The sequence below is a fragment of the Macaca fascicularis genome, chromosome 2 (assembly GCF_037993035.2).
Source record: "Macaca fascicularis isolate 582-1 chromosome 2, T2T-MFA8v1.1".
In the NCBI taxonomy this organism is placed as follows: domain Eukaryota; kingdom Metazoa; phylum Chordata; class Mammalia; order Primates; family Cercopithecidae; genus Macaca; species Macaca fascicularis.
In genome coordinates this window covers 53,276,315-53,301,648 of record NC_088376.1, presented here as the reverse complement: position 1 = coordinate 53,301,648, position 25,334 = coordinate 53,276,315, and the positions used below count along the sequence as shown (strand labels likewise).

The 25,334-nt window shown below is 34.7% G+C and overlaps 1 protein-coding gene across 3 annotated transcripts in view; it reads right to left on the bottom strand.

Moving 5' to 3' along the window:
• Nucleotides 1-242: 242 nt before the first annotated feature.
• The window catches only part of TSC22D2 (TSC22 domain family member 2), a 52,238-nt gene continuing 27,146 nt past the window's right edge, over nt 243-25,334 (bottom strand). For 2 of the 3 annotated variants that reach the window (XM_005546083.4, XM_005546084.4), the window contains 2 exons: nt 3,232-3,283; nt 243-1,983 (listed from right to left, as the gene is read on the bottom strand). In XM_005546083.4, the coding sequence (XP_005546140.1) occupies nt 1,723-1,983; nt 3,232-3,283 (313 nt within the window). In that variant the 3' untranslated portion in view covers nt 243-1,722. Of the gene's footprint in view, nt 1,984-3,231; nt 3,284-21,977; nt 22,135-25,334 lie in introns of all 3 variants that reach the window. The other variant, XR_012430800.1, reaches the window with a different exon arrangement.

Sequence of the window (25,334 nt, the reverse complement as noted above, 5' to 3'; positions counted from 1 at the left end):
CTACAGGCACCTTTCTGAATTCAAGTAAAAGTTTTGGTAGACAAGGATTTCCTACTTCAGTATCACTAACATAATATGAATATTGAGTACAAATATTGCTCACTATTCTTGCATTCTTTAAATTGTTTTAATTTGAAAATTTAAGAACTATCAGTAAGTCATTATTAACAGGTCTTTAAGGAGTATTTTGAATTGTGAAAATACAAATCTAGTCAAATTTTGAACACATATAGAGCCAAATATTTCAACAAAACTGCAGTTTAATTTCAGAAAATGTGTTAAAATATATATTTATACATCAATTTCTGACATACACTTAATGTGTTAGTATACACAAAATGATGCTTTCTTTTGAAACTGTATTTATGAAATGTACATTTTAATTTAAATACTCAGTATACACTGCACTTAATCTGCATGTTGCATTTATTAAATACATTAAAATCTGCAATGTAACAAAACGTTTTCTGCATACGAAATTCAAAACACCATTTTAAATGAACAAAAGATGGCTCACTTTTTTTTTTTTTTTTTTTACAACTAGTGTATTGTACACTAGCTCAGCTCCACCAAACTACCTGTTCGTTCTCTTTTATTTGACATTGTTCACAGACTAGTACATATTACAATAAGAGTGCTGGATAAAAACATGAGGTACGAAAGTGGTTCAAAGATTATAGGTCATGCAGATCATGCTAGACAGCAAAGAAAATTGTGACTGAGAAAACACTAAATAAAAATACATAAAGAATGTGCATTATAAAAAAAAAGACAAAAAAAAAAAACAAAACAAAAAAACCCCAAAAAACTCCATTACACAGCTTTGCTTCTTTGGTTACAAAGTAGGTTGAACAATTTCACAGCTTTTTATTCCCACCCGAAAAAAAAGTCATACGAAATGTTGAAAAGCAGAGGAATCGTGGCAATTTCTCTTATAAAGTAGAAACAAATGAACAAAGTTTTCTTCATCAAAATAGCCCAATTATTTATTATATCACAATAACTGGTGACTACCTGTACAGTTGCACTATGTTCTTCATACTTACACTATACAAAATTTACATTCAAGCTGGGTCTTTACTACTGAAAATAAATACCAAAAGTAAATTGCCATTAGTGTTAGAAATATGCCAGGATTCTTTTGTTCAATTATTGCCTAAACGTTTTATCTATTAAATGCAATCCTGTCTTTCACTTCCTTTACTGATACTTATAATTATTCAAAAAAATTAAAAAAGTTCTGTGACATTGTTCATGTACATTATGAAAATAGCAGCCCTGTAATAAATAAAACACAAATAAATGAAAACTTATGTAGGCAAATGTTACTGATATTGAAAGAAAAGTGGCTCTTTAGATGAACTGTTATTTATAATGTGATAGGAAGGCTCAGGGTAAATCCAAGGGTAATAGGAAACATGGGAGAGCCACCAAAACTCTTAAAGACCCCACTCATGCGCACCAGGTAAAATGCAGACTTTGCTCGCTTTAATAAACCCCATTATTCTCCTTGTGTACTGATGACATAGAACTGGACATCAACAGCGCTGCATGACATTTCAGAGAGAGGAAAAGCTCTTGTAGAATGATTGTCTAATACTGAAAAGGCCAAACACACAACCAAAGCATGGCTACTTGCTTTCGTATAAAGTGGAAAGAACACCAGTGGCACACAAGGATAGATTGCTTTCAGTTTTTTTCTTAATGAGGCTTAAGAAAGCTTTATGCTGAGGAGACATTCGGCTGCTGTGGAGGTTGCGTTGGCTGCGGAGGCTGTGCTATCACTGCTTGCTGTTGAGAAGTGCTACCAGGATTGGCCTGTTGGGTTGGGAGTTGGGATAATTGATCATTGTTTGAAAGAGATTTTAACAGTGCATTTTCTCGTTCAAGTAAAGAGTTTCTTTCAACTAATTCTTTTATTTGTTCCTTTAAAACTTCCACTTCTTCTCTTACTGCATACATCAAATGGCTTTTCACCAGATCCTGTGAAAAACAAAATTAGGAATGTCAAAGAGTGAAAAGGTAAAGGTGGTGCTATCCGGTTCTAGCCTACTTGGTGCCGTTTAAGTTTTTATATTAGTTTTCCTGCTCTTGCTTTTAAGATTTCTGCTTTATCTTGACCGAGCCTATGGAAGATGGGTTGGAAAAAACCCAGTTCCCAACTAGAGCAGTAAGCTCAGAATTTTCTTTTCAAAGTTTGGGACAATTTCCAAAAAATACCAGCTTCTTAAACTGTCAACTCTTTAAGCTTAGAATAAAAAAAAAAAAAAAAAAAAGGTTAAAATCACATGCTTAAAATGGTAGATCAAGAGAACAAAGGAACAATATTCCAACGGAAAGCTGTTTGATGTTAAACTAGTCATAGTACTGCTTTAAAGATAACATTTTGGACTTTAAAATTTTAGGATTAAAAAAATAGTTTGAGACTAACAGTCCTGTAAGGTCTCACACCTGTAATCCCAGCACATTGGGAGGCTGAGGCGGGTAGATCACCTGAAGTCAGGAGTTTGAGACCACCTTGCCCAACATGGTGAAACCCCGTCTCTAAAAATACAAAAATTAGCCAGATGTGGTGGTGTGCACCTGTGGTTGCAACTACTTAGGAGGCTGAGGCAGGAGAATCGCTTGAACCTGGGAGGTGGAGGTTGCAGTGAGCCAAAATCGTGCCACTGTACTTCAGCCTGGGTGACAGAGCGAGACTATCTCAAAACAAACAAAAATACCAACTTTTTTTTGTAGAGACAAGGTCTTGCTATGTTGCCCAGGTTGGTCTCAAACTCCTGGCCTCAACTGATCCTCCCACCTCAGCTCAAGTGCTGGGATTACAGATACTGTGCCTGGCCTACTTACACAGCTTACTTATAGTCTACTTCCATCAGACCTCTAGCTGTTTTTGCTTTAATACTCTTTTTCGCTCTAAAGTATTTTCAATGCTGAAATATTTGGGGAACATGTTGTCTTTAAATATGTATGCCCCCTCACCAATGGTCCTTTATCAATGATAATGCATGAAATGTGAGATATTCAAATGGGAGAAATATTTACTCAATTAGTATTTCTAGATTAAAAATTCTCAATGTTCTAGCATCTACAACGAAATCTCATTATCAAAAAACATGATTTGGTCATCTTTGGTTTAAATAAATTATTTGTTTTCTAAAATTGAGAAAAGCTAAGTGTTCCATACAACCAACAATCTATGAAATGGGAGAACTGTAAACTTTTACTTACCATTGCTTGTTCTATTTTGTTGTCAATGGCTACAACACCTCCCCCAGATGCACTGGAAAAAATTAGAATATGTCATTAAATTATTCTAAAAAATTTAACCTCCCTTCCAACTCTTAAAAGAATGTAAAAGACATTCGTGCTTCACTTAAAACCAAATATATAGTAATTTTAAATAGCTTATTCTGTTCTAACAATTTCAGTACTCAAAGCTCTCATTTCTAAAATGAGAGTCTCAGTAAATTGAAGACTTCTACAGGTCCTTTGTAGTGCCAACATTTCTAATTTGCCTGTGATATATGTATGCTACTTTAACTCTCAATTGTATTAAGAATTTCTCTGTTCAGTGGTTTTAAAAGGATACATTTTAAATGGGCAGTGCCTTCTCTGTATCTCTTAAATTTCTTCATTAACCAACTATATATTCTAATTGCCTTTCATGTAGAAATTCCAATAATTACTTATTGTAGTAAAATTCAGATGATGGCTTGACTTTTTTTTTTTTCTAGTCCTTCCTCTTAGTAAGACTTTTCTGCTATAAGTTTTATAAACATCTAGTTTTTAAAAAAAATTTTAATGGCTTCTAAAAATGATTCAGAAAGCCTTTGGGCAGGATTGGTTAACAAGAAACTCAACATTCAGCCGGGTGCGGTGGCTCATGCTTGTAACCCTAGCACTTTGGGAGGCCGAAGTGGGAGGATCACTTGAGGCCAGGAGTTCCAGACCAGCCTGGCTAACATGGTGAAACCCCGTCTCTACTAAAAATACAAAAAAAATTAACCAGGTACGGTGGCGGGCGCCTGTAATCCCAGCTACTCAGGAGGCTGAGGCAGGAGAACTGCTTGAACCCAGGAGGCAGAGGCTGCAGTGAGCCAAGATCATGCCATTTATTGCAATCCAGCCTGGGCAACAAGAGCAAAACTCCATCTCAAAAAAAAAAAAAAAAAAAAAAGAAAGAAAGAAAGAAAGAAAAGAAATTCAACATTCTGGCAGACCTACATGTCTTTGTAGGTTACTTGCTGGCAAGAATAACCTACAAGGTTAGAATCACCTATAAGGTATGTGGTTTCGATCAGTTTTTCCTGGGAATAACTGAAAAGTTATCCAGCCTGTTAAGCACATTCCAAGTTCAAATATCACCTTAGCAACTGTACGATAATAACACACAAGGCTGAATAATTGTCCTCTTTGGTGGTTTATATTCTACCATGTATTAAGTAGTAAGAATAGCTGGAATTTATACCCTTTTCTTTTTTTTTTTAAATTTTATTTCAAAAAACAGTTATTAGGTTTTTAAAAATTACTCTTGTAAAGAAAAATCTGATACTTTAGCTTACTGTACCAATACAAAAAGATAATTTTTATATATTACTAAATACTCTTCATAAAGTATACTCCACCTAAGATTTTAGTGCTAAGATACGTGGAAACTACTTTACTTTGATGGTGTGGACCCACAATGTCATATCAGATTGAGGCTCAGAAATATCCTGTCCTATGATTTCCTGCTATTCATTTCCTATGTGACCATCAGCAAATCACCTATTTAACTTCCCTGGATCTCAGTTTCCCCATCTGTAAAACAAAGGGGTTGATGTCAATGCCTCATGGGATTTTCCACTTCTAAATCCTTGAAACCTTAAATCATTAGATGGAAAACTAAGTTTATTTGAGCATTAACCACATTAATTACAGCATACTACCTTCACTTCTTGCTGCTACTATTTCTAAGATGAAAAGAGGTTTTGTGTATCTAGTATCTAGAAAGGATTTATGGATCATTAACAAATACTTTATACGTGCTGGGCTTTAAATGCTTTTAGTGAGCTGTGCAAAGTGTGACTATATGTAACTATAAACTACAGAACCACTAAGTAAACCATAAGGCTTTAATAAGTACTTCAGTGCCAGATACCGTGCAGATATATTCACCACAAATACTGAACACATTTTGGCAAAAAAGACGGTGACAGGCATTTAGATTAGCTTGCTTGGGAATCCCAGATTATACGTTCTATATTTTTATTGACATGGCAAGGAAAGATTGAATTACTTTTAAGTCATTTCATGACTTAAATCATTTGATTCCTTCAACACATTTGGTTTAAATAGCACACCTTAAATACTAACTACAACGTCAGTTTTATGTATTAATAAGCAGTAAAACAACAAAAAACTCCAAAACCCTTAAAAAAGGGTTTACTGTTTTGTTTTGTTTTTTTGATAATTAAAATCAGTCAGCAAGTTTTAAAATGATTCCCATAGCTAAGGAAGAATAATTAGCATGCTATTCTTTGAATGCTGATCTAACAAACTCTTTTCCTAAGATCTCTTTTGACAACAGAAGAAACAGGTTTGCAAGATATAAATAGATAATGATGAAGATGTATCCCTTAACAGGTATTAATATTTCAACTATTAGGTGTTATACTCTAATAGAATAAATCAGTGTCAAATATAATTACTACCACTATAGTGACCTTTAACTATCTTGAAGGCTATTATTCAAGAATTCTATAACCTACTGCAGGGGTCTCAAACTTTAGCACGCACCAGAATCATCTGGAGGTCTTGTTAAAACGCAGGTTGCTGGGCTTCCCCCTCAGAGTTTCTGATTTAGTAGGCATGGAACCAGGATTCTGCATTTCTAACAAGTTCCCGGATGATGTGGAATCTGCTGTCTATGCTTTGAGAACTGCAGGCTTACAAATGAAAGTTATAGGAGGAAAAATTAAGAAGCCTAATTCTATTTTTAAAACTTTTTAGCCTGGTACATAAAATTCTTTATGACTTTGACCTCTGCCTTATACAATCTGTTTTCCTCTTATACCCCATCTGCCTATTGTGTTATGGTCTTATATAACTATTTGCAGTCTGTTGAAATATGTTCTCTCAGGTTTCCTTGGCTTTGCAGAAACTGCTCCCTCAGCTGGAAGTGCTCACAGTTCCAATTCATCTGGCTATCTTACACCTGTCCCTTAAGATGCTCCAGTGCCATCTCTTCTGTGATGCTGTTTGATTTTCTAAGGTAGAGCCAATTACTCCATCCCTTCTGGGGTCTACCAATCTTCGCAAACTTTTTGTAGTGCAAAAAGGCAGAATAGCAAATTCTGGCTCCTCCATATACTCACTATATGGAAATTATTTAACCTTTCTAGACTTCAGGTTTTTCATTTAAAATAAGGATTATATGCCAATTGTGAGGATTAAATGAGTTTAATGCTCAGCATAGTAGTTGGCACACTGAGCACTCAATACAGACAGTGATTACTTTGAGTATTATAATACTACCACTGTTGATCCTATTAGATTGAGCTCCTTGAGAAAGGTTCCATAACTTCTTTACCTTTGTGAGTAAGTGAATTCAGTGCTTAGCACACAGCAACTCAATGCATACTGACAGTAATTAGATATGATAGACTTGAAACAATTATTGGTTCATATGAGGAAGGCATTAAAATTCTTTAAGTTCAGATAAATCAGTTCTCAAAGTGTAGTCCCTGAACTAGAAGCATCAGCATCACGTGGAAACTTGTTAGAAAGGTAAACATTTGGACCCACCCCAGATTTACTCTTGAGGTGGGGCCCCGTAATCTACTTAAAAAAACTCTCCAGGTGATTCAGATAGAAACTAAAGTTTGAGAACCACTGCTTTAAACAGCCAGATTTACAATGAAGACACCAATATGGTAGTCTTAAGCAAATAAGAGACTATTTTATTTCAAGATCCCAGAATATGGTTTAAAAATACTGTTTCAATGAGGGTATCAAGATGTTTTCTATTATGTTCAAAGTTATCATAGTGAGATTTGACTCTCTTTTAAAATGAGAAAGATCAACTGAAGCAGAATCAATAATTTCCTTCCTTCACCTAATACTGTAATACTATATACCTTGTTTTCCTTTTAATTATCACATTCAGCACATTATATTTTGATGGTTAACCAGTTTCCAAACTTAAGCTCCCTAAGAAAATGCTTTCTGTCTTTATTCCCAGCACAAAGTATATATACCCAGTAACCTATAATGGTGGTAGTATAAACAAATATTTCAGATTAGTGTGTATGTGTATATACACACTCAAACTGAAATACGTCAATTTTAAACCAAGTGTTACAATTACTGCCACAGAAGCATGAGGGAAAAATGAGTTCAGAATTTTCTTTTTTAAACTATTATGGTAAACTGGAAGTGCTAAATAAAGTCAAAAGATAATTTTTAAAAATAAACTTTCTATTTACTATGAATTATTCTTAGAATAAAAATCAAGCATTTATTAGCATTTATAGATGCATTAAAACTTGTGGATATGGAGAGAATGAACAGAAATATAGAGCTGTGGAAAGTAGGAAAGACCTATAAGAAAGTATTTATTTACCGGAATTGCTGCTCCAAAATAAATAAATGAGCTTGAATTCAGTGTTTAAAGCTAATTATACTTACACTCACAGAAAAAGTAAAACTCAAAGTATCAATGCTACAGTAAGACAGGTTGGCTTTCCATGCTGTTCATCTTTTAATTGATCCTAACTGGTTCCCCACCACAGCTTTTCCTCCTAGGTTTTCTTACTCTTACCATGAGATTACTTGCAACATCACTGAGAAAGCAAGAGGACGGATGAAGAATTTCCAACTTCACAAGTTAAAATCACTAAAGAAACAGGTAATCTAATTTAATTTTTTGTTTTGAGACAGTTTCACTCTTGTTGCCCAGGCTGGAGTGCAATGGCGCAATCTCGGCTCACCGCAACCTCCTCCTCCCAGGTTCAAGCGATTCTCCTGCCTCAGCCTCCTGAGTAGGTGGGATTACAGGTATGTGCCACCACGCCCGGCTAATTTTGTATTTTTAGTGGAGATGGGGATTCTCTAATGTTAGTTAGGCTGGTCTCAAACTCCCAACCTCAGGTGATCTGCCTGCCTCGGAGTCCCAAAGTGCTGGGATTATAGGCGTGAGCCACACGCCCGGCCTTGATCTCTGTTTTTAAAAAACTATGAGAAACCAACTTTTTTCTTTATCTGTAGTAATGTGGACACAGACATCATGACTACTTATTTAAAATAAAAAAATTCAGCCTGGGCAACATAGTGAGAACCCATGAAAGAAAAGAAAGAAGAAAAGAAAAGAAAAAAGAAAAGAGAAAAGAAAGCAAGCCCATGGTCCCAGTTACTCAGAAGGCTGTGTGGGAAGCTTGCTTGAGCCCAGGAGTTCAGGGTTCATCACTGCACTCCAGCCTGGGTGAGAGAGCCAGACCTGTCTCTAAGAAAAGTAACTACTTCTCTTTTTCCCAAAATGGACATATTTTGACTACTTTGTCTTTCCATCTTCCCCTAGATATAAATGCTAATTAACAAATTAACAAGATAGAAGAAAAGAAAACTTAATGATTGTCTACTTTAGGGCAGGCACACCTTGTCTTAATGAGTCCTTACAACAAGCCTGAGCAACATTCTCATTTTGCAGTTGAGGAAACTGAGGTCAAGTAACTTGCTCAAAGACACAACACTAGGAACAGGATTCAAACCTGGACCTAATGTCAAAACACATGTATTTTCTTCCATAATAGTAAGACTGTGAAAAAATAATCTCTAGTGACCTGAAATAAATCCAGAATTATGTAATTATTAAGAATGCTTTAATGAAGTACCAAATGTTAAGTTGCGAAACCATAAGCATGGATCCAAAGATTAAACCATGCTCAGAATATGCCATTTATCTTATCTGGCATATTCCTAGAAGAGGTTCAGCTCTGAGAATAAGGGAGGGAACCTCTTAGAAAAGGCACTTGCTTAGTGATCTTTTCATAGCCAATATAGTTTACCTAATTGCCAAGAACGAAAATGTTCTTCTGGTTTGTTAGAAAGCTGAAGCTGTCTTAAAAATATTATGTATCTTTAATTAGAATACTGCAATAAATAAATAAATAAATAAATAAATAAATAAATAAAATGCCTTGTTTTACTCAGACTCCTCTAACTTTGCATTGAGTTACAACCACAACTATAAATGCACTACAGGAACTCTCCAAATTACACAAATTTTTTGTAATACAAACTCCTTTGAGTTGGCAAATCTGGCGTACTTCATGCTCACCCCCCCTTGCCCAAACCAACTAAAACTGATTCTTCAGAAACGCACAAGCAGAAGGAAGCTATACCTTTCTTTGGGGGCAGTCCTCAGGAATCATATACTGTTTCCAGTAAATCATCTATAACCTTTATTCCACCCACTCCCATCTCCCAAAATAAGCACTGTAATAACATCATTACTACTAAAATGCATTACTTCTAACCTGGGTAACATTTTGCCTATTCTCTAACAAATGCATGTTTTGTTTTTTAGAAAGAAAATTAAGAAAATGCAAGTCACTGATTACAAAGGAATAAATCGAATAAATCTACAGTTCAGCAAGCTTGTGAGGTTATATATAATTTTAAAAATCCACCACTCTTCTGTAAGAGGGAACTAAAAACATATTTATAGCTTACTCAAGAACAAATAACAATTTTCCTTTCAAAAGGGCCTAAATAAATAAAATTCATGTAGACAATCTCTAGCTGAATGCAAACCTCTATGGTGAAGAATAAAAATTGGGTGAAGTTAATAATAAACTAAGAACTCAAAATGTTATGTTATTCTAATTATTGACCATCAGTTCTACCAATATAAAACAAATAATGTTTAATTTCATGATTAAAAAAAAGAAACCCAAAATGCCCCATAGAGATTATTATTAGCAGTAACACAAAATAAGTTATTTTAAAGCTATTATTCATCCTGAGCAAGCAGGTAAAATTTCTACTTACAAAACTTGTTACTTTTTCTCAAGTAGCCAGTCCTGCAATGGTGTGATAAATGCTTTTACCAAGGAACTATTAAAAACCCAGTTAAATACTTATATAATGATTGATATTTATTGTCAGCATCTTCTACAAAAACCTTGTTCACCAATGCCCTCGGCATATTTTATATTTATATTGTTAATTTTATCAAATGGCTAGCCAGTAAAGCATAGATGAAAGAGCATGCAATCTATACGAAGTCCATCTCCTACCTTAGACTCCCTTTGTCTAGAATCAGTCTTATCATCTGTACTAAGAACTTTAAATAAAGCCATTTAATTAGAATTTCTTTAATACTTTGGTGAAAGAGGACTATGTAACTGCATGCCTAATTTTTTTTTTAAAGTTAAAAAGTCTCTAATAATTTTCCTAAAATCTGTAAGACCAGATGCCCAATAGAAAAATGGAGGGAATTCACACTGAACATTAACAAGAAAGACATGAAAAAAGACTCAACATCTGAATCATAAAATAAAAATACAAATTAAAACTATAATGTAATACTATTTTCCAAAACAGATTTCTCTCCTTTTCCCTCTCTTCTCTCCTGACCTCCCCTTAATTATTCACTCTTTAAGCCAGCAATCATTCATCTGGGAATTTATCCTCTAGATACTTTATATACATAGCAAATAATGTATTTAACAAGGCTACTCATTACAACACTGTTTATAACAGCAACACTTCTGGTTAAATGAATCATGGCATAGCCATCCATTCAATTAAATAGTATGCATCTATTAAAGAACCATGAAGATACTTTTCTAAGTACTGAGATGGGAATAATGTATCCTGGAGATCTTTAAAAGTAAAGGTACAGATGTGTGTACAATACATTATAATTTACATTAAGGAAGATAATACACATTGGTTTTCTTATATACACATAAAGAAGGATATACACACATTAAGGAAGTGGCTATCTGTTTGGGAAGGCAGGCGGATGCAGGACAGAGATAGAAGCAAGAGTACTTTTACTACATCTTGAAGAACAATGAAAACCGTGTTCCAAAATGAAAATGACTCATGAAGGAGCTATCTTGTACAGTGTAAACTCCAGACATGAACAAATGGCAGACAGGAAAAGTAATGATAGAAAATAGGAAAGGGAGAAAGGAGGGAAGAGGTGCCAACTCTATTTTCTCTAGGAACTATTTCATTCTGCAAGATAAGGTACTATATTCAACAAACAAAACAATGATCAACGTAAGTGATATCTGTGATTTGTAAAAATTCCATTTCTTGGTTTAGAGTGAATTATAACCATCTGCAAATATGATGTAAATTATGATTATAGCTCCCAGTACAGTGATTTCTGTTTATTCAAAGTAAATCTGGTAAGCAAATGATAAAAATTTGCGGTAAAGATCTATACTACAAAAAGTTATGTAAACTTACACAATAAAAACTACATTAAAAATTTATCCCCCAATATATATACAAGATTAAAATTAACATTATCTTCTTTATCCAGATCTCTTTCACATTTCCAAGTTATGATATTTTGGGGGGATCATTTTAATATTTGGTAGTAAAATTCTGATAAAATTACATTTCTCTTGTAGAGCCATTTTAAAGAAACTTCATATTAAAACTAGCTGAACTAAAAATCCACGAAAATATTCAGAATCGAAGAGATAAGAACTTAGTCTGGAAAAATTGAAGACTGGCACAAAAGTAAAATTTGCACAGCAGTTTCACTATTTATGCAGTCCAAATATTCCAAACAAAGTTAAATATCCTATTTCAAGTTAACACTTAAATGTTTTAATAATATAGAGTTACATTTATTTAAGATACTTGACTTTGTGTGCTAGCTAGTTGTTGTTTTTTAGAGATGGGGTCTTGATCTGATGCCCAGGCTGGAGTGCTGTGGCATGATCATGGTTCACTGCAGCCTCAAACTCCTGGGCTCAAGCAATCCTCCTACTTCAGTCTCAGTCAACCGAGCAGCTGGAACTACAGGTGTGCGCCACCATTCCCAGCTGATTTTTAAAATCTGTTGTTTAGAAACAGGGCCTCATCCTGTTGCCCAGGGTGGTCTCTAACTCCTGGGCTAAAGCAATCCTCCCACCTCAGCCTCCTGAGTAGCTACGATTACAGGAACCGGTCATCCTACCTAGCATTATTTCTTATTAGATGAAATCATTACTTCTTAATAGACTAACAATAGGCAAGGTTTAACAGGTTGAAAAGATTATTTCCTTCCTCTGAGTAAGATCTAAGAAAGGACAGGATAAAGGGATATGAGGAGGGTGGCATTTCCCTTGATATTGAAGTACTTAACATTTAGAGCAGGCTCTCTTGAAAGAAATTTCATTTTACTGTTTACATGGCAGCAACTACCTAATCTGATGACAGTATATTATTGAGGAGTGAATAATACATACCAAGTAATTGGTAATACATACCAATAATAAGCTCAAATTAAAAACTTGACACTATAATACCTGCTACTTTAAATTATTTCTTGGTGACTGGAAAAATAGTATGACTGACAGTTACCTAGACTTAGATGTACACTGGTACCTCAGAGGAAAAAAAGGGTGAGAGGAATTAGAAAATATTTCAAGTTTCAATTGAAGCACACCGAATCTTGAGAGATCAGTGAGATGATAAGGGAAAGAGACTATCTATAACAAAGAAAATGCTAAGGATGCCTAGGGCTTTATTCTTGGAGCAACTAGGAGTTGGCTGGTGTATTACAGAAGGTGGCTACATTTTGGGGAGGATGAAGTGGGGTGGGGAGTAGGTGGTGCAAATAAAGATGTGCAAATAAAGCGCTGCAAATAAAGATGAGAAAAGAAATTTAAGTTTCACTTGGGACTACTGAATTTGGGGACATGGAAATGTAGAATCCTGTTGGAGAAATACAGAGAGAAGGCTGCTGGAAATAGGTATTGAGAATTCCAGAGTAGTCTCTGGCCTAGAAATCTAGATTTGAAAGCTGTAAGAATGCAGTACACGGCTCAAACCATAGGAGAAGACAAACCTGCACAAACAATGAAAAGACAAGTGGGGCCAAAACACTGGAGAACACTAACATGTAAAGAGTCATGGAAAAAGATGGGCTTGGGAAGAAACTATTCTTAGGAATGCTACTTATTCATCTAATGGCCTCACATTTGCCTCCTCATTCTCAACATATTATTTCTTTTTATTAAAGTCATTCTTATTTAGATACCTTGTTTAAATATCTTCTCAATCCCATTTCTACAATGAGACTTGACTAAAGTAAAAATGAGACTATCCCCTTTGGTATATGTATATACCAAAAGCCAAATACCAGTGAAAAGTACATCATTTTTGCTCATCTTTTCATTTTGTCTCTTTCTTTTCTTTATGACTATTTCTTGAAAGTGCAGAAATGTTAGTTAAAATAGCTTTTTAGAAAAAGTATAATTCTATGAACAATGTATTTGACAAAGTAAAATTATATTAGACTAGTCACTAGGATTTCGTGACTACAATTTGCTCCGAAGTTATTAAACTAATTTTTCTTTGCTACTTTAAGTCTCCTTCCTAATCTGTCCCCCAAAGTCCAAGTACAGTAATAAATAAAGGTTGTCACGGAACCGTTTCAAAATAGGGCGAAACTCAGAAGAATATCATCAGGTTTTTAAAGAGACAGTTGCTTGATTCTGATTTAGACTAAAGGGAGAGCACCAAGCATGGTCATCATTCCTTAGGGAAATGAACAGAATATATCATATTGGGGGTGGGGGGGAAGCCTAGTCTTTATTTTTAATAAACCAATGAATGTTTCCATTTGGAATATTTTCTAAAATTATAGTGGATTGGGTTCGAGCAAGGAATTACATCTTTCTTTTTAAAAATTTTTTTTGTTGTTTGTAGAGACAGATCTCACTCTGTTGCCCGTGCTAGTTTCAAACTACTGGGCTCAAGCGATCCTTCTGCCCTCACCTCCCAAAGTGTTGGGATTATAAGCGTGTGCCACTGTACCCAGCCAAGGATTACACTTTTCACTTTCAACAAATATAAAGGCAACGCTCTAAATATAGGCCTTGAAGAATTAAAGTTGACTACGTTTCAGTTTACTATCTCTTGTCTAAAGTATTTTCTGTTCTCTACTTCATTCTGGGGTCAGACATTGAGGGGTAAGACAACCTCTCACTCAGCAGTTGCCTAGCCTAAGCAAAAAGTTGAATTCAGAAAGAATAATAAAATGGTTTAAAAGCATAGGCTTTAGAATTAGACTAGGTTTTTTTTTTTGGAGACGGAGTCTTGATATGTTGCCTAGGCTGGAGTGCAGTGGCACGATCTCAGCTCACCACAACCTCCACCTCCCGAGTTCAAGTGATTCCCCTGCCTCAGCCTCCGAAGTAGTTGGGACTACAAATGCACACCACCATGCCCAGTTATTTTTGTATTTTCAGTAGGAATGGGGTTTCACTATGTTGGCCAGGCTGGTCTCGAACTCCTGACCTCGTGATCCACCTGTCTCGGCCTCCCAAAGTGCTGGAATTACAAGTGTGAGGCTAGCTGACTTTTAATCCAAACTCCACCCACTTACTGGTGGGGTGATCCTAGCAAGTTAACATACTGAAACTAGTTACCTCAACTATAAAATGGGATACAGTTGTACATATATTAAAGGACTGCTATAAGGATTATGTGAGACTGTTTACAACAGTACACACAACAACCCAATTAGTTCCTTTTATCATTTGGATCAATTTGGATTTTGACACTTTATAAGGTCTACTTTCCCAGTGTATCTTGGGAAAATTAAATAAGAGTTAATCTCCCAATGCAGTGAAACATGAATAAAAATCAATTATGATTAGTATTAAGAAACAGGTTTTATATTTATGTTTCACCCAAAATAAAATCCTAGTTATTCCTTAATAAACTGATTTTTTTGTATTCAATTAGATGTTAAAGATTTAATGCAGCCACAAAATATATGTTAACAAAAATTGTTTGACTTGAGATTTATATTTACAAAGCTTATTATTATTATTATTAGTATTATTTGAGACAGAGTCTTGCTTTTGTCACCCAGGCTGGAGTGCAATGGCATGATCTCTGCTCACTGTAACCTCTGCCTCCTGGGTTCAAGTGATTCTCCTGTACAAGGCTTATTAAACACAGGATCCCTGTGGATTGGACGTCAATAACGTTCTTATGGATCTTCTTTGGGATCTTGGTGTTTCATTATTTAGAGTAAAATAAACTTATCTTACTGTGGGAAATTTTTCCAAAAGCCACTGAAATATAACCAATTTAATTCAAATAAAAATTTCCAAAAAAGGGTATTTAAAAATATCCCAGGTCTTCCCTTAGTACTGTTATATGAAAATTCAACACTAAATATTACTAAAAGCAAGTAAGAAAAGTGGTATAAAGTGTTGTTTGCTTTTAAACAAATTATTACCTTAGCTAAGAATCACTGCTTTAGAATTACCTTATTCAAAAAGGGATTCTGATGTAAAGCAGAAAACAGCACTACTATAAAATCTAAAGGGTCATTAGGTTTTTTTTCACTCAAGCAAAACTGTACTCAAGTAGGCACATTTTCAGAGACAAAAAGTTTGACATCCAAGTTTTTATCATTTCAGTCTAGATTCATGTCCTTGAATTCTTTTAGGCAATAACAATTCTAATAATTAAGACATGGTGAATGATAGAATTTTACAACTGTTTGTGTGAAATCTTTTATGATGAATTCTACACTTACATCATGACCTGAAATTTGTTAAATCGATTTAGATTCCAGAGATAAGACTGTCACTTGAGATGGAATGCTCCACCTACATTTTCCTTAGCCTTCTTCCTTTCTTGCCAACAGGCTCCACTTCTCTGATTCATCCATGATTTTTTGTCTTTATCAAATGTTCCTTTCTCTTGAATTAAACCTTAAAAGCAGAAACTGTCCATCTCCAGGATCTACTTATTACAACACTACTCTGCATATAATTGATAGTAACATATTACTTGAAGAAAAAGACAGAATACAACTTACAATATATTATCTAATATATATTTTTATGAGTTTGGTATAAACAGATGTTATATTGGGCTCATCATGCCAGGACAAAGATCTAAGAAATTAACCAACTATTTAAACTATTAGAAACTAATTTAAGAGTATCGCTGGAACAGAGTAAAATATGGGCAGACCTCAAGACTTTTTTTCTCGCTAATAAAGGTAAGTTTTTGATGTTCCTTGAATCTGGTTGTTACCCACTGAGAAAGAAGAAAAGTGTGCCAGTTTCTATACAGTATAGGCAACTGATGTAAATAGAAAAACGGTTTTAAGTTTGAGTAACAGAAAAGGGCTAGGCTCTATGAATTTCCAGGTTACCGTTGCCATGGCCAGTGAAACTTGGTAACTCCATATACTGATCATGATGATGACTAAATCATAGAAGACTTCGTGGACAATAAAGTGGATGTTAAAAACTCTTAATGATCTGAAGATAAAAACCTTGACAGAGACTTTTTTACATTAGAATCATGGATTTAAGGAGAAACCATTTGTAAATCTAGTGAAAAGCTTGGTTGTATAATCATGCCTCATAGTATCTATTTATGGGTTCTCTCAGCTGACTAATCTCACTTTCTATTCAATCAAAATTAGGTCTACAGGGAGAATTAAAAATCCTAAAGGCTTTTGGTCAGATAAAAAAGACAATTCAAACTACCATGCCTTTAAGCATGACTCATGAATAAGTGCAAGTTCTATGTAAACTAGACCCAGGAGTCTGAAGATATTCACATTTATTTCACTCTTTTTTTACATTGAGGATCACGTCACACATAAAGGTTTCCCACGAAGTCCTTGTATCATCACCATAATCAATAAGTAGAGAAACATCCTTGTGATCTCTAAGGTATTAAGCAATGTCTCCTTATCCATTTTTGAAAAAGAACTTTAGGACTATGTACTAAAACCAGTGACTTACGGCCATGAACTGGAAACCACATTCTTGATTATAGCAGCTATGAAAATACAGAAATAACTAGAGGATGTATCCAGTTCAATATCTCCACAGACTTTTTAGTGCTGCTTATATATGCTTTAAGTGATGGCAATCATTTGATTTCTCTGCTTCACATTTCAAGATTCTGTTTTACAGAAAGGGTTTATGGGAGGTTTATAAATACAAAAAGAGACCAGGATGCAAAGTAAGATATCACTGGAGGTGTTGAGAGACTAGATGACAACTTGGAAGGAACACTAGACATGATCCAAGTACAGGATAGGTGGTTAGAATAAATGACCACTAAATTCCCTTCTAACTCAGCTTTATAATTCAAAACTCAGAAGATAAATTCGGAGAGGTGGTATTAAATAAAAGGGCATTGGTTCTGGAGTTATACCCACTTTGGAATCCCATCTCTCATCTTATTTTATAACACACAGTCTTGCTGTCTCCCAGGTTGGAATGCAATGGCGCCATTATAGCTCTCTGCTGCCTTAAACTCCTGGGCTCAAGTGATCCTTCTGCCTCAGTGGGATTACAGGCATGTGCCATGATGTCTAGCTAATTTTTCTTTTTTGCGGGTAGGGACAGGGTTACTCAAGCTGCTCCTGAACTCCTGGCCTTAAGCAGTCCTCCTGCCTTGGACTCTCAAAGTGCTGGGATTACAGGCTTGAGCCACTGCACCAAAACTGAGATAATGACTTTAGACAAGCTAATATTTAGCCTCCCCAAAGGACAATAATAGGACCGGGTACTGGGATTCAGAGATAATGCATTAGTATCTGGCACATGGTAAACACTTACTATGTTACCTAATAACTTGCAGTAATAATTTATAGTGGTCAAAATCTAAATGTCATGAAATACACAAAAAACACTGACTTAGGAGTTAGGTAATGTGGTTTCTACATTTGAGTTTTGTCTCTAATTCCATACAATAATCTCTAACATTATTTTCAAATACCAAATTTTGTGATGCTACATTCCAAAGGGGTTGTAATGAACTTAAAACATTTATCAGACACGGGGGATATGTCAAATAAACATAATTCCAGAGTTTGTGAGTTTACAATTAGTGCAGGAGATATACAAGATGTTAAGGGTGATAAGTGCTAAGACAGAGCAAGATCTGAGAGGGTGTTCTGGGGCCACATAATCAAGCTCTTGGATCAGGAAAGAGGAAGTGACACAGTTGGGTGGAGAAAAAAAAGACAGGTACAAAAAAATGTTCCAAGTAAAAAGAACAGTAGGTGCAGTTGGCCACATTAGAAAACTCAAACGACAAGGACCAGTCAGAAGGTTGTTGCATTTTCACGTAAGAAAGGATAGTGCACTGAATGGGGACAACAGATGGATAGGCTGGCAAAACACTCAGGAGGCAGACATGGCAGTACTTTGTGATTAACTGGCTATGAGAGATCAGGGAAGTTTGAATGTAAGGAGAGATACCTAGGCTGGAAGTAATGGGTTTGAGCACCTTAGAGCACACAGGTGACTTCCTATAGCATAAAGATGGTATGTGCCTGGAAGCCATCTATAAGCTCTTATTACGATGAAGAATGTAAGAAGAAGACAGCATTCTGATGACTCCTTTATTTATTTATTTATTGAGACCAAGTCTCACTCTCTTGCCCAGGCAGGAGTGGAGTGGTGTGATCATGGCTCAATTGCAGCCTTGACTTCTCAGGCCCAAGCAATCCTCCCACCTCAGCCTCCCAAGTAGCTGAGACCACAGGTGTGCATCACCATGCCCAGCAAATTATTTCTGTAGAGATAACTCCCTATGTTGTCCAGGCTGGTCTTGAACTCCTGGGCTCAAGTGATCCTCCCACCTCAGTCTCCTAAAGTGCTGGGATTATAGACATGAGCCACCATGCCCGGCCTCCAATAATATTTAAAAGAACAGACAGAAGGGAAAGTCTGCCAACTGGTCTGAGAAGCAACAACCAGCAAGGCAGAAGGAAAAACAGGAGGGAATGGTATCACCGATAACAAATATCAGTTAAAAATTAAAACCTATCACGTATCAGTATTAGCTTTAGTTTTAACTAAATAGTTTAAAAACTATTGAAAATCTACTTATCTACCATGATTGCAACTATTAATATATATGTATTCCAAGTCTGGGAATATGCAAACAGTAAGATGGTAATTGTTAAAAACTTGGATTAAGTATGATTATTCTTATTCTATTTTCCAAATTTCCCAGTTTGAATTTTGAAAAGGCAAACATATTACTACTACAGAAGTTGGGGTACAAATGTATTATTTAAAAAAAAAAAAAAAGACTTTTAGATAGAATTCTCATATTCTGATGACCTATCAAGTTGTGCATTTTTAACCATGGTGCTAAAGAAACAGTTTATACTAGATCTGCAGACTGTTTCAACATCACTCAGAAGCAAACAAATTTTAAGCAGTACTATTTATTGTAGATTCAACCTTTTATTATTAACACTTAAAAATAGGGAAAAGGTTATAAGGCGTGGAGCTCATCTGAGAGTAAAATTAAACCAACAAAAAGGATATGACAAAGTACAAGAGAAAACAAAACCAAAAAATCTCATGTATCCCCCAAAATTAATTTTGCCTGATAAATGCTTTAAAAGTGGGCCAAAAAAAGAGGTTTCTCAATAGAATTATTCACAACTAAAGGCAAATGGAAAACTCTCACATAGCATTTAATAAGGGTTTTACATGCAATATATCCCACTATCCCAAGAAATATCTGCAGTTCAAAGCTGCTTTTTAAATCAATGCTTCCTAGTGTTTGCTGTTTATAAATCCTAAATATGAAAGGATGAGTTCCTTAATAACACTATTCTAATAAGTACTAAGACTTTAAAACATATATTTGCATATATTCATAAGCATTAAATCTGAAAAGAATTTATTTTTTAATGCAATTAATACTTAACTTTTAGATAGTAAGCAACCTCCAACATTTATTTTTTGGCAAATACTTTAAAAGATACTTTTGTAATGGAGGATGACCCATTGCTACTTAAGTTCAAGATAAATCAAATTTATGAATTCACATCTTCATACAATATAAAATTCTCCTTTATCTTATCCTTCAAGTTTTCAGAGGATATCAGCATACCAGCATACTGATACCCAGGTTCCAGTTAGTAATAAGATTTGAATTCTAGCTCCAGAACTCAACGGCTATGTGGCTTGAGCAAGTTACTTAACTTCCCTAAGCTTTCAATTTTCTTCTCTGTAAACTGAGGATATTGATAATGTCTATTAATATATGACTTTGTGAAAATTAAATGAGATAACGTGCCAAAAATATTCAGCACAGTGCCTGACACTCAGTGGCCAAAATACAACTACTTTGCAGAAAAATCCAATTGACCCTTGAGCACAGAGACTGACAGTACGAAATTCCTAAACTAAATGTGGCTTGGCTCTGATTTGTCCCATCAGTCTAATGGGCATTTATAGTAACCCAGCACTGAATAAACATCAGTAAGAGTCATAGGATCAATGTTCTTGCTAGAAATTTTTCACGAGTCATACTTAGGTGTCTAACAAGGATTGTCCTTTTGACACAAAACATTCACTAGCAATGTTTCCTAACTGTTTTTGACAGACGAAAATTTGACAAACGCCCTGAAAAAAAAATCTGACAAATGCTCTGAACCTTTCACAGAAAAGTGAACATAAAAAAATTCTACCCAAAATTCCACATGGTTCATGATCTCCTGAATCCCAACCACTGACTACTAAATATGGATATCCTATACTAGAGAAATTAGAAATTATTTTCCTGATTATCAAAGTTATGTAGATTATAGAAAATAAAGAAAATACAAAAGTACATGGAATAAGAGATAACTTAATTAGTTTGTTGTATTTCCCTCCAGACTACTACTGATTGGAATTACTAGCTTAAGGGACTTAAGCTTACAGAATGTAATGAAATCATGGAATACTATATCAGAAACAATTTAGAATATTATTCAAAAGGCAGAATGGGCAAGGGATAAAATAACATGTCTCTGGTTAAGGATAAAGTTGGAATATATATATAGTGGCCTGTTTAGCTGGTATCAACCCATACCTTCTGGCTTTTTTGGAAAATAATTAATTTCAAATAATTCTTGACTGACATGCAAGATATGTATACCACACTTTAATGAAAACATGAATTCTACGATTATATGACCTTGGACAAATAATCCAGACTCCTTTTCTTCATCTACAAAATATTATGATCTTCAGATTAAAAGGTATAAGGTCTTATCCTGAGCTAAACTCTACCCTTCCAATTGTCCCCCTACAAAATACGGCTGTATAAAACAAAGCAAAATAAGAAAGTGCACAAAACAAAGTAGTTTTTTTCTAAGCAGAATACAATTCTGAGAGAAAATTAATTTTCAGGGAATATAAAAAATGTGCAATGACTTCTAATATATCATTTTCATATGATACCAGCATCTTAGGTATTCTCAATGTAAGAACTGAAAAAATTTTATTGGCTTTATTTTAGACATTTAGAGGAAACATGTCTTTTATTAAGAAATAAAATCCCCCAAGGCAATACAATTAAGCTATATATTATTAAGAAAAATGGATTTTTTTTTAAAGAAAAGATGAATATATTATTTCTCAAATATCTCCTGGTATAACACCTAGAAAGTATTTGGGTTCTTCACTATATTGTAGGCATCTACAGCAGATGCAATAGCAGTATTTTAATAATCTTACTATAATACAGGATTTCACTTTCTTTTTTTAAACTGATGTATTTAGTAAACACCACTGCAAAGATACGGTCTTCAGCCTCAAGAGACTTTGAAAGGCTTACATACTCCAAATATTTAAAATTCCAAGTTTTAACTTATATTTAATATTGTACTCTTACACAATGTGCTCATTTTGTTCATAAATATTCATCTCAATACAATAACATCAGGTATAATATATAAAATCTAAGCCATTAAGTCTTACCAATTTATGACCTGATGACACTCTTGTGGACAACATTCAGTCCTTAGAAGCTAGAATAACCCTCCAACCATGTGAGGGCATCACAACTTTTAAACTTTCGGCTTTCGATCATTATTATGTCACATTCCTCCTCCGATGCTGAATTCTAAAAAAAATTCTAGCAAAGAGTTTAAGTAAATAAGTGTTTTAATCAAATAGCCTTTAAAAATCTTTTATAGCAAAATTTTATGTTTTACCATGATTATACAACTGATATTTTGTACTTTAAAAAATGAAAATAAATTTCATATTTGATCTGGAAAATTCAAACTTTAAATTTCAACATGGATTTTCAGGCCATCAGGATACTTGTTAGTAAAGAGTAAAGTAGAAATGGAACCAATTAAAGGTTTAAGATCATGATCCAGAAATTATGATTTAACACCATAACCTGATACAGACAGCTTTGTAGTCCTGTAGAACGGCATTTGAGTTCTATTGTTTGGTCCACATCCATGTATATGAGTTTCTTATTTTATTTTATTTATTTATTTATTTAGAGACGGAGTCTCACTCTGTCGCCCAGGCTGGAGTGCAGTGGCGCGATCTCCGCTCACTGCAACCTCCACCTCCTGGGTTCAAGCAATTCTCCTGTCTCAGCCTCCTGAGTAGGTGGGATTACAGGCATGTGCCACCACACCCGGAGAATTTTTTTCTTTTTTTGTATTTTTAGTAGAGACAGGGTTTCACTATGTTAGCCAGGATGATCTCGATCTCTGACCTCGTGATCTGCCCACCTCGGCCTCCCAAAGTGCTAGGATTACAGGCATGAGCCACCATGCTGGGCCGAGTTTCTAGACTTACAGCATGGGTGGCTGGATCAGTAACAATCCATACCGATCATTTAAGTGCTTAAGAAAGAATTCCATTTTTATATCTAAATCTTCATGTCTCTACTATCCCCGATTTTGAAAACAGACAACATAATGGCAAGAATTAAATTTTATTATGTGCTTTATGTAACTGACATAACAAAGTATCCTATGCAGCAGTGGTCCCTATTGCTCATCTGTATATGGGCAGGGAAGAAAACTGGAGGAAGAATGATTTAATAATGGCAAAAATCACTTCATTAAAAATATCGTGTTAAATTTATTAAATTTTACCAAAAGGTTTTCAATTGGGCATCTATGCTAATCACTGAAGAATAGTATCATTAATAACATTTTCTGTCTGATAAGAATGTACATTTATATTTTTGGTTGCCAGTAATCCACAGAAAAGGAAATCCATAGATTTGTGGGCATAGTTTTGCCTAAATTAACTCCCTAAATAAAACACTATAAAGGGGCAGAGGGGATGGGAGAAAGAAAAGGGCCCTTACTGAGGATGATCAATACGCATAAAGCTATAGAAAACTGAAAGACAGCATTGCTCTGCAGCTATCTAAAAAGATACTTGACCCGAATGTACAGGATGGCTCATGCTGTTGCAGATTTTAACTTTCAATAGAACTTTTCTATTACACATGGTCACTTAAGTCTCTCACATAGCCTGAAAAATTATTAGAATTTTTCCAATATAATCTTTCCAAATGTAATCTCACAACACATTTGACTTCAATATAAATCATACAACTTTATTTTGTCTTCTGTGAAAGCACAGCCTTATAATGTAATCACCTGGTGAAGGCAAAAATCCGTATTTATGAGGATAAGTAGTTTAAAGTTGTGGTCATTTCATTAACATATTACCAAATGTTTCTAGAAAGTGTTAATAAAACTCTTATCTCCTATCAACTAATATACTAAAAATTTTTAAATCTTTTGAAGATTTACTTTTCATAGGACAAACATACAGTCATATTTAGTAAAGTAAATACTTCCTGAAATACTTATCTATAATGCTGGTAAATCTGCTTGTCTGCAAGGCTTTGATTTAAGGTCATTTAAAGGGCCGACGGCTTGACCCTTTGTTAAAGGGCCTGCCAACAAAAAAGCCTTGTTATGGTAAATGCTTAGAAAGTATTTTTGGAAGATACAATTAAACCAGTCATGTGAAGCAGTTATTTTACTGCGAAAACGTACAAAAAAAAATTTTTTTAAGAGTGTGTACATTACACAAATGTATGGTTAAATCAGGACTTTAGAACTGTATACATTTTAAAAGATACAAAACTTATGTATCAAAATTTTCCTAAGCATATAATTTCAAAACTAGTTGTTACCAAGTCCAGGGTCATATTTCAAGAGTTTAAATCATTAAATTCCAACATGTAGGACATCCTTATTAACAACCTGAAATGAAACTGAGTAAAGTGGTTACAGATGAACAGCATTCAGATTAACCAGATACCCTTTAAAATTTAAAATTAGAATTCTTCCTAAAAATGAATATTTAATGAGAAAACTGTACTAATATTATCAATCATCATCTTGACTCTCTGGCAAGACTGCTACCAAAACCAAATCCCACGTATTCCCTATAGTTTTTTATCATTTCCTTTTGTGAGAAGGTGAATCTATATTAAAAGAAAAAAACAGTGAAAGGGGAGGAAGGTGGATGATTTATAATTTCCAAGTAATTACTTGAAAATGGATATGCTAAATCAAACAGGTCTACAAGAGTTCCTAAAGGAACCTGGTTTTCTAATGAATGTGCTTATCTTAGTTTGATAGAAAATTTTGTTTTCAGGTTTAAACCACATTTCCTTAAAAGATTCCGAAAATTCTACAAGATTATCCATTAATATAGCCATATTTTCACCCTGCTGTTCAAAAAAGTTCACTACATTGTTTGGAGAAATCCTAGCCATGATAAACCAATGCTTGGTCAGAAATACTTATTTTTAAATGGAAAAGGGGCAAACAGGGCAATCCTTTATGTCCTCCAATAAATTACACAGAGTCATTCCATAGGTTATATATTGAAAAAATAAACTTTAAAATATCAAAGATAAATTTACTTTAAAAATCAGTACAAATGTACCTAAATAAAAATAAAACTGCTGGGAAGACAGTATGTTCCAAAAAATTAACATATAAAAAGACGGGCCAGGTGCAGTGGCTCACGCCTGTAAGCCCAGCACTTTGGGACACCAAGGTGGTGGATCATTTGAGGTCAGGAGTTCAAGACCAGTCTGACCAACATGGAGAAACCCCATCTCTACTAAAAAATACAAAAATTAGGCAGGCATGGTGGTGAGCGCCCATAATCCCAGCTACTCAGGAGGCTGAGGTAGGAGAATCGCTTGAACCCGGGAGGTGGAGGTTGCAGTGAGCCCAGATCGCACCACTGCACTCCAGCTTGGGTGACAGAGCAAGACTCCATCTCAAAAAAATAATAATAAAATAAAAAAGACACACATAAAAAGACACA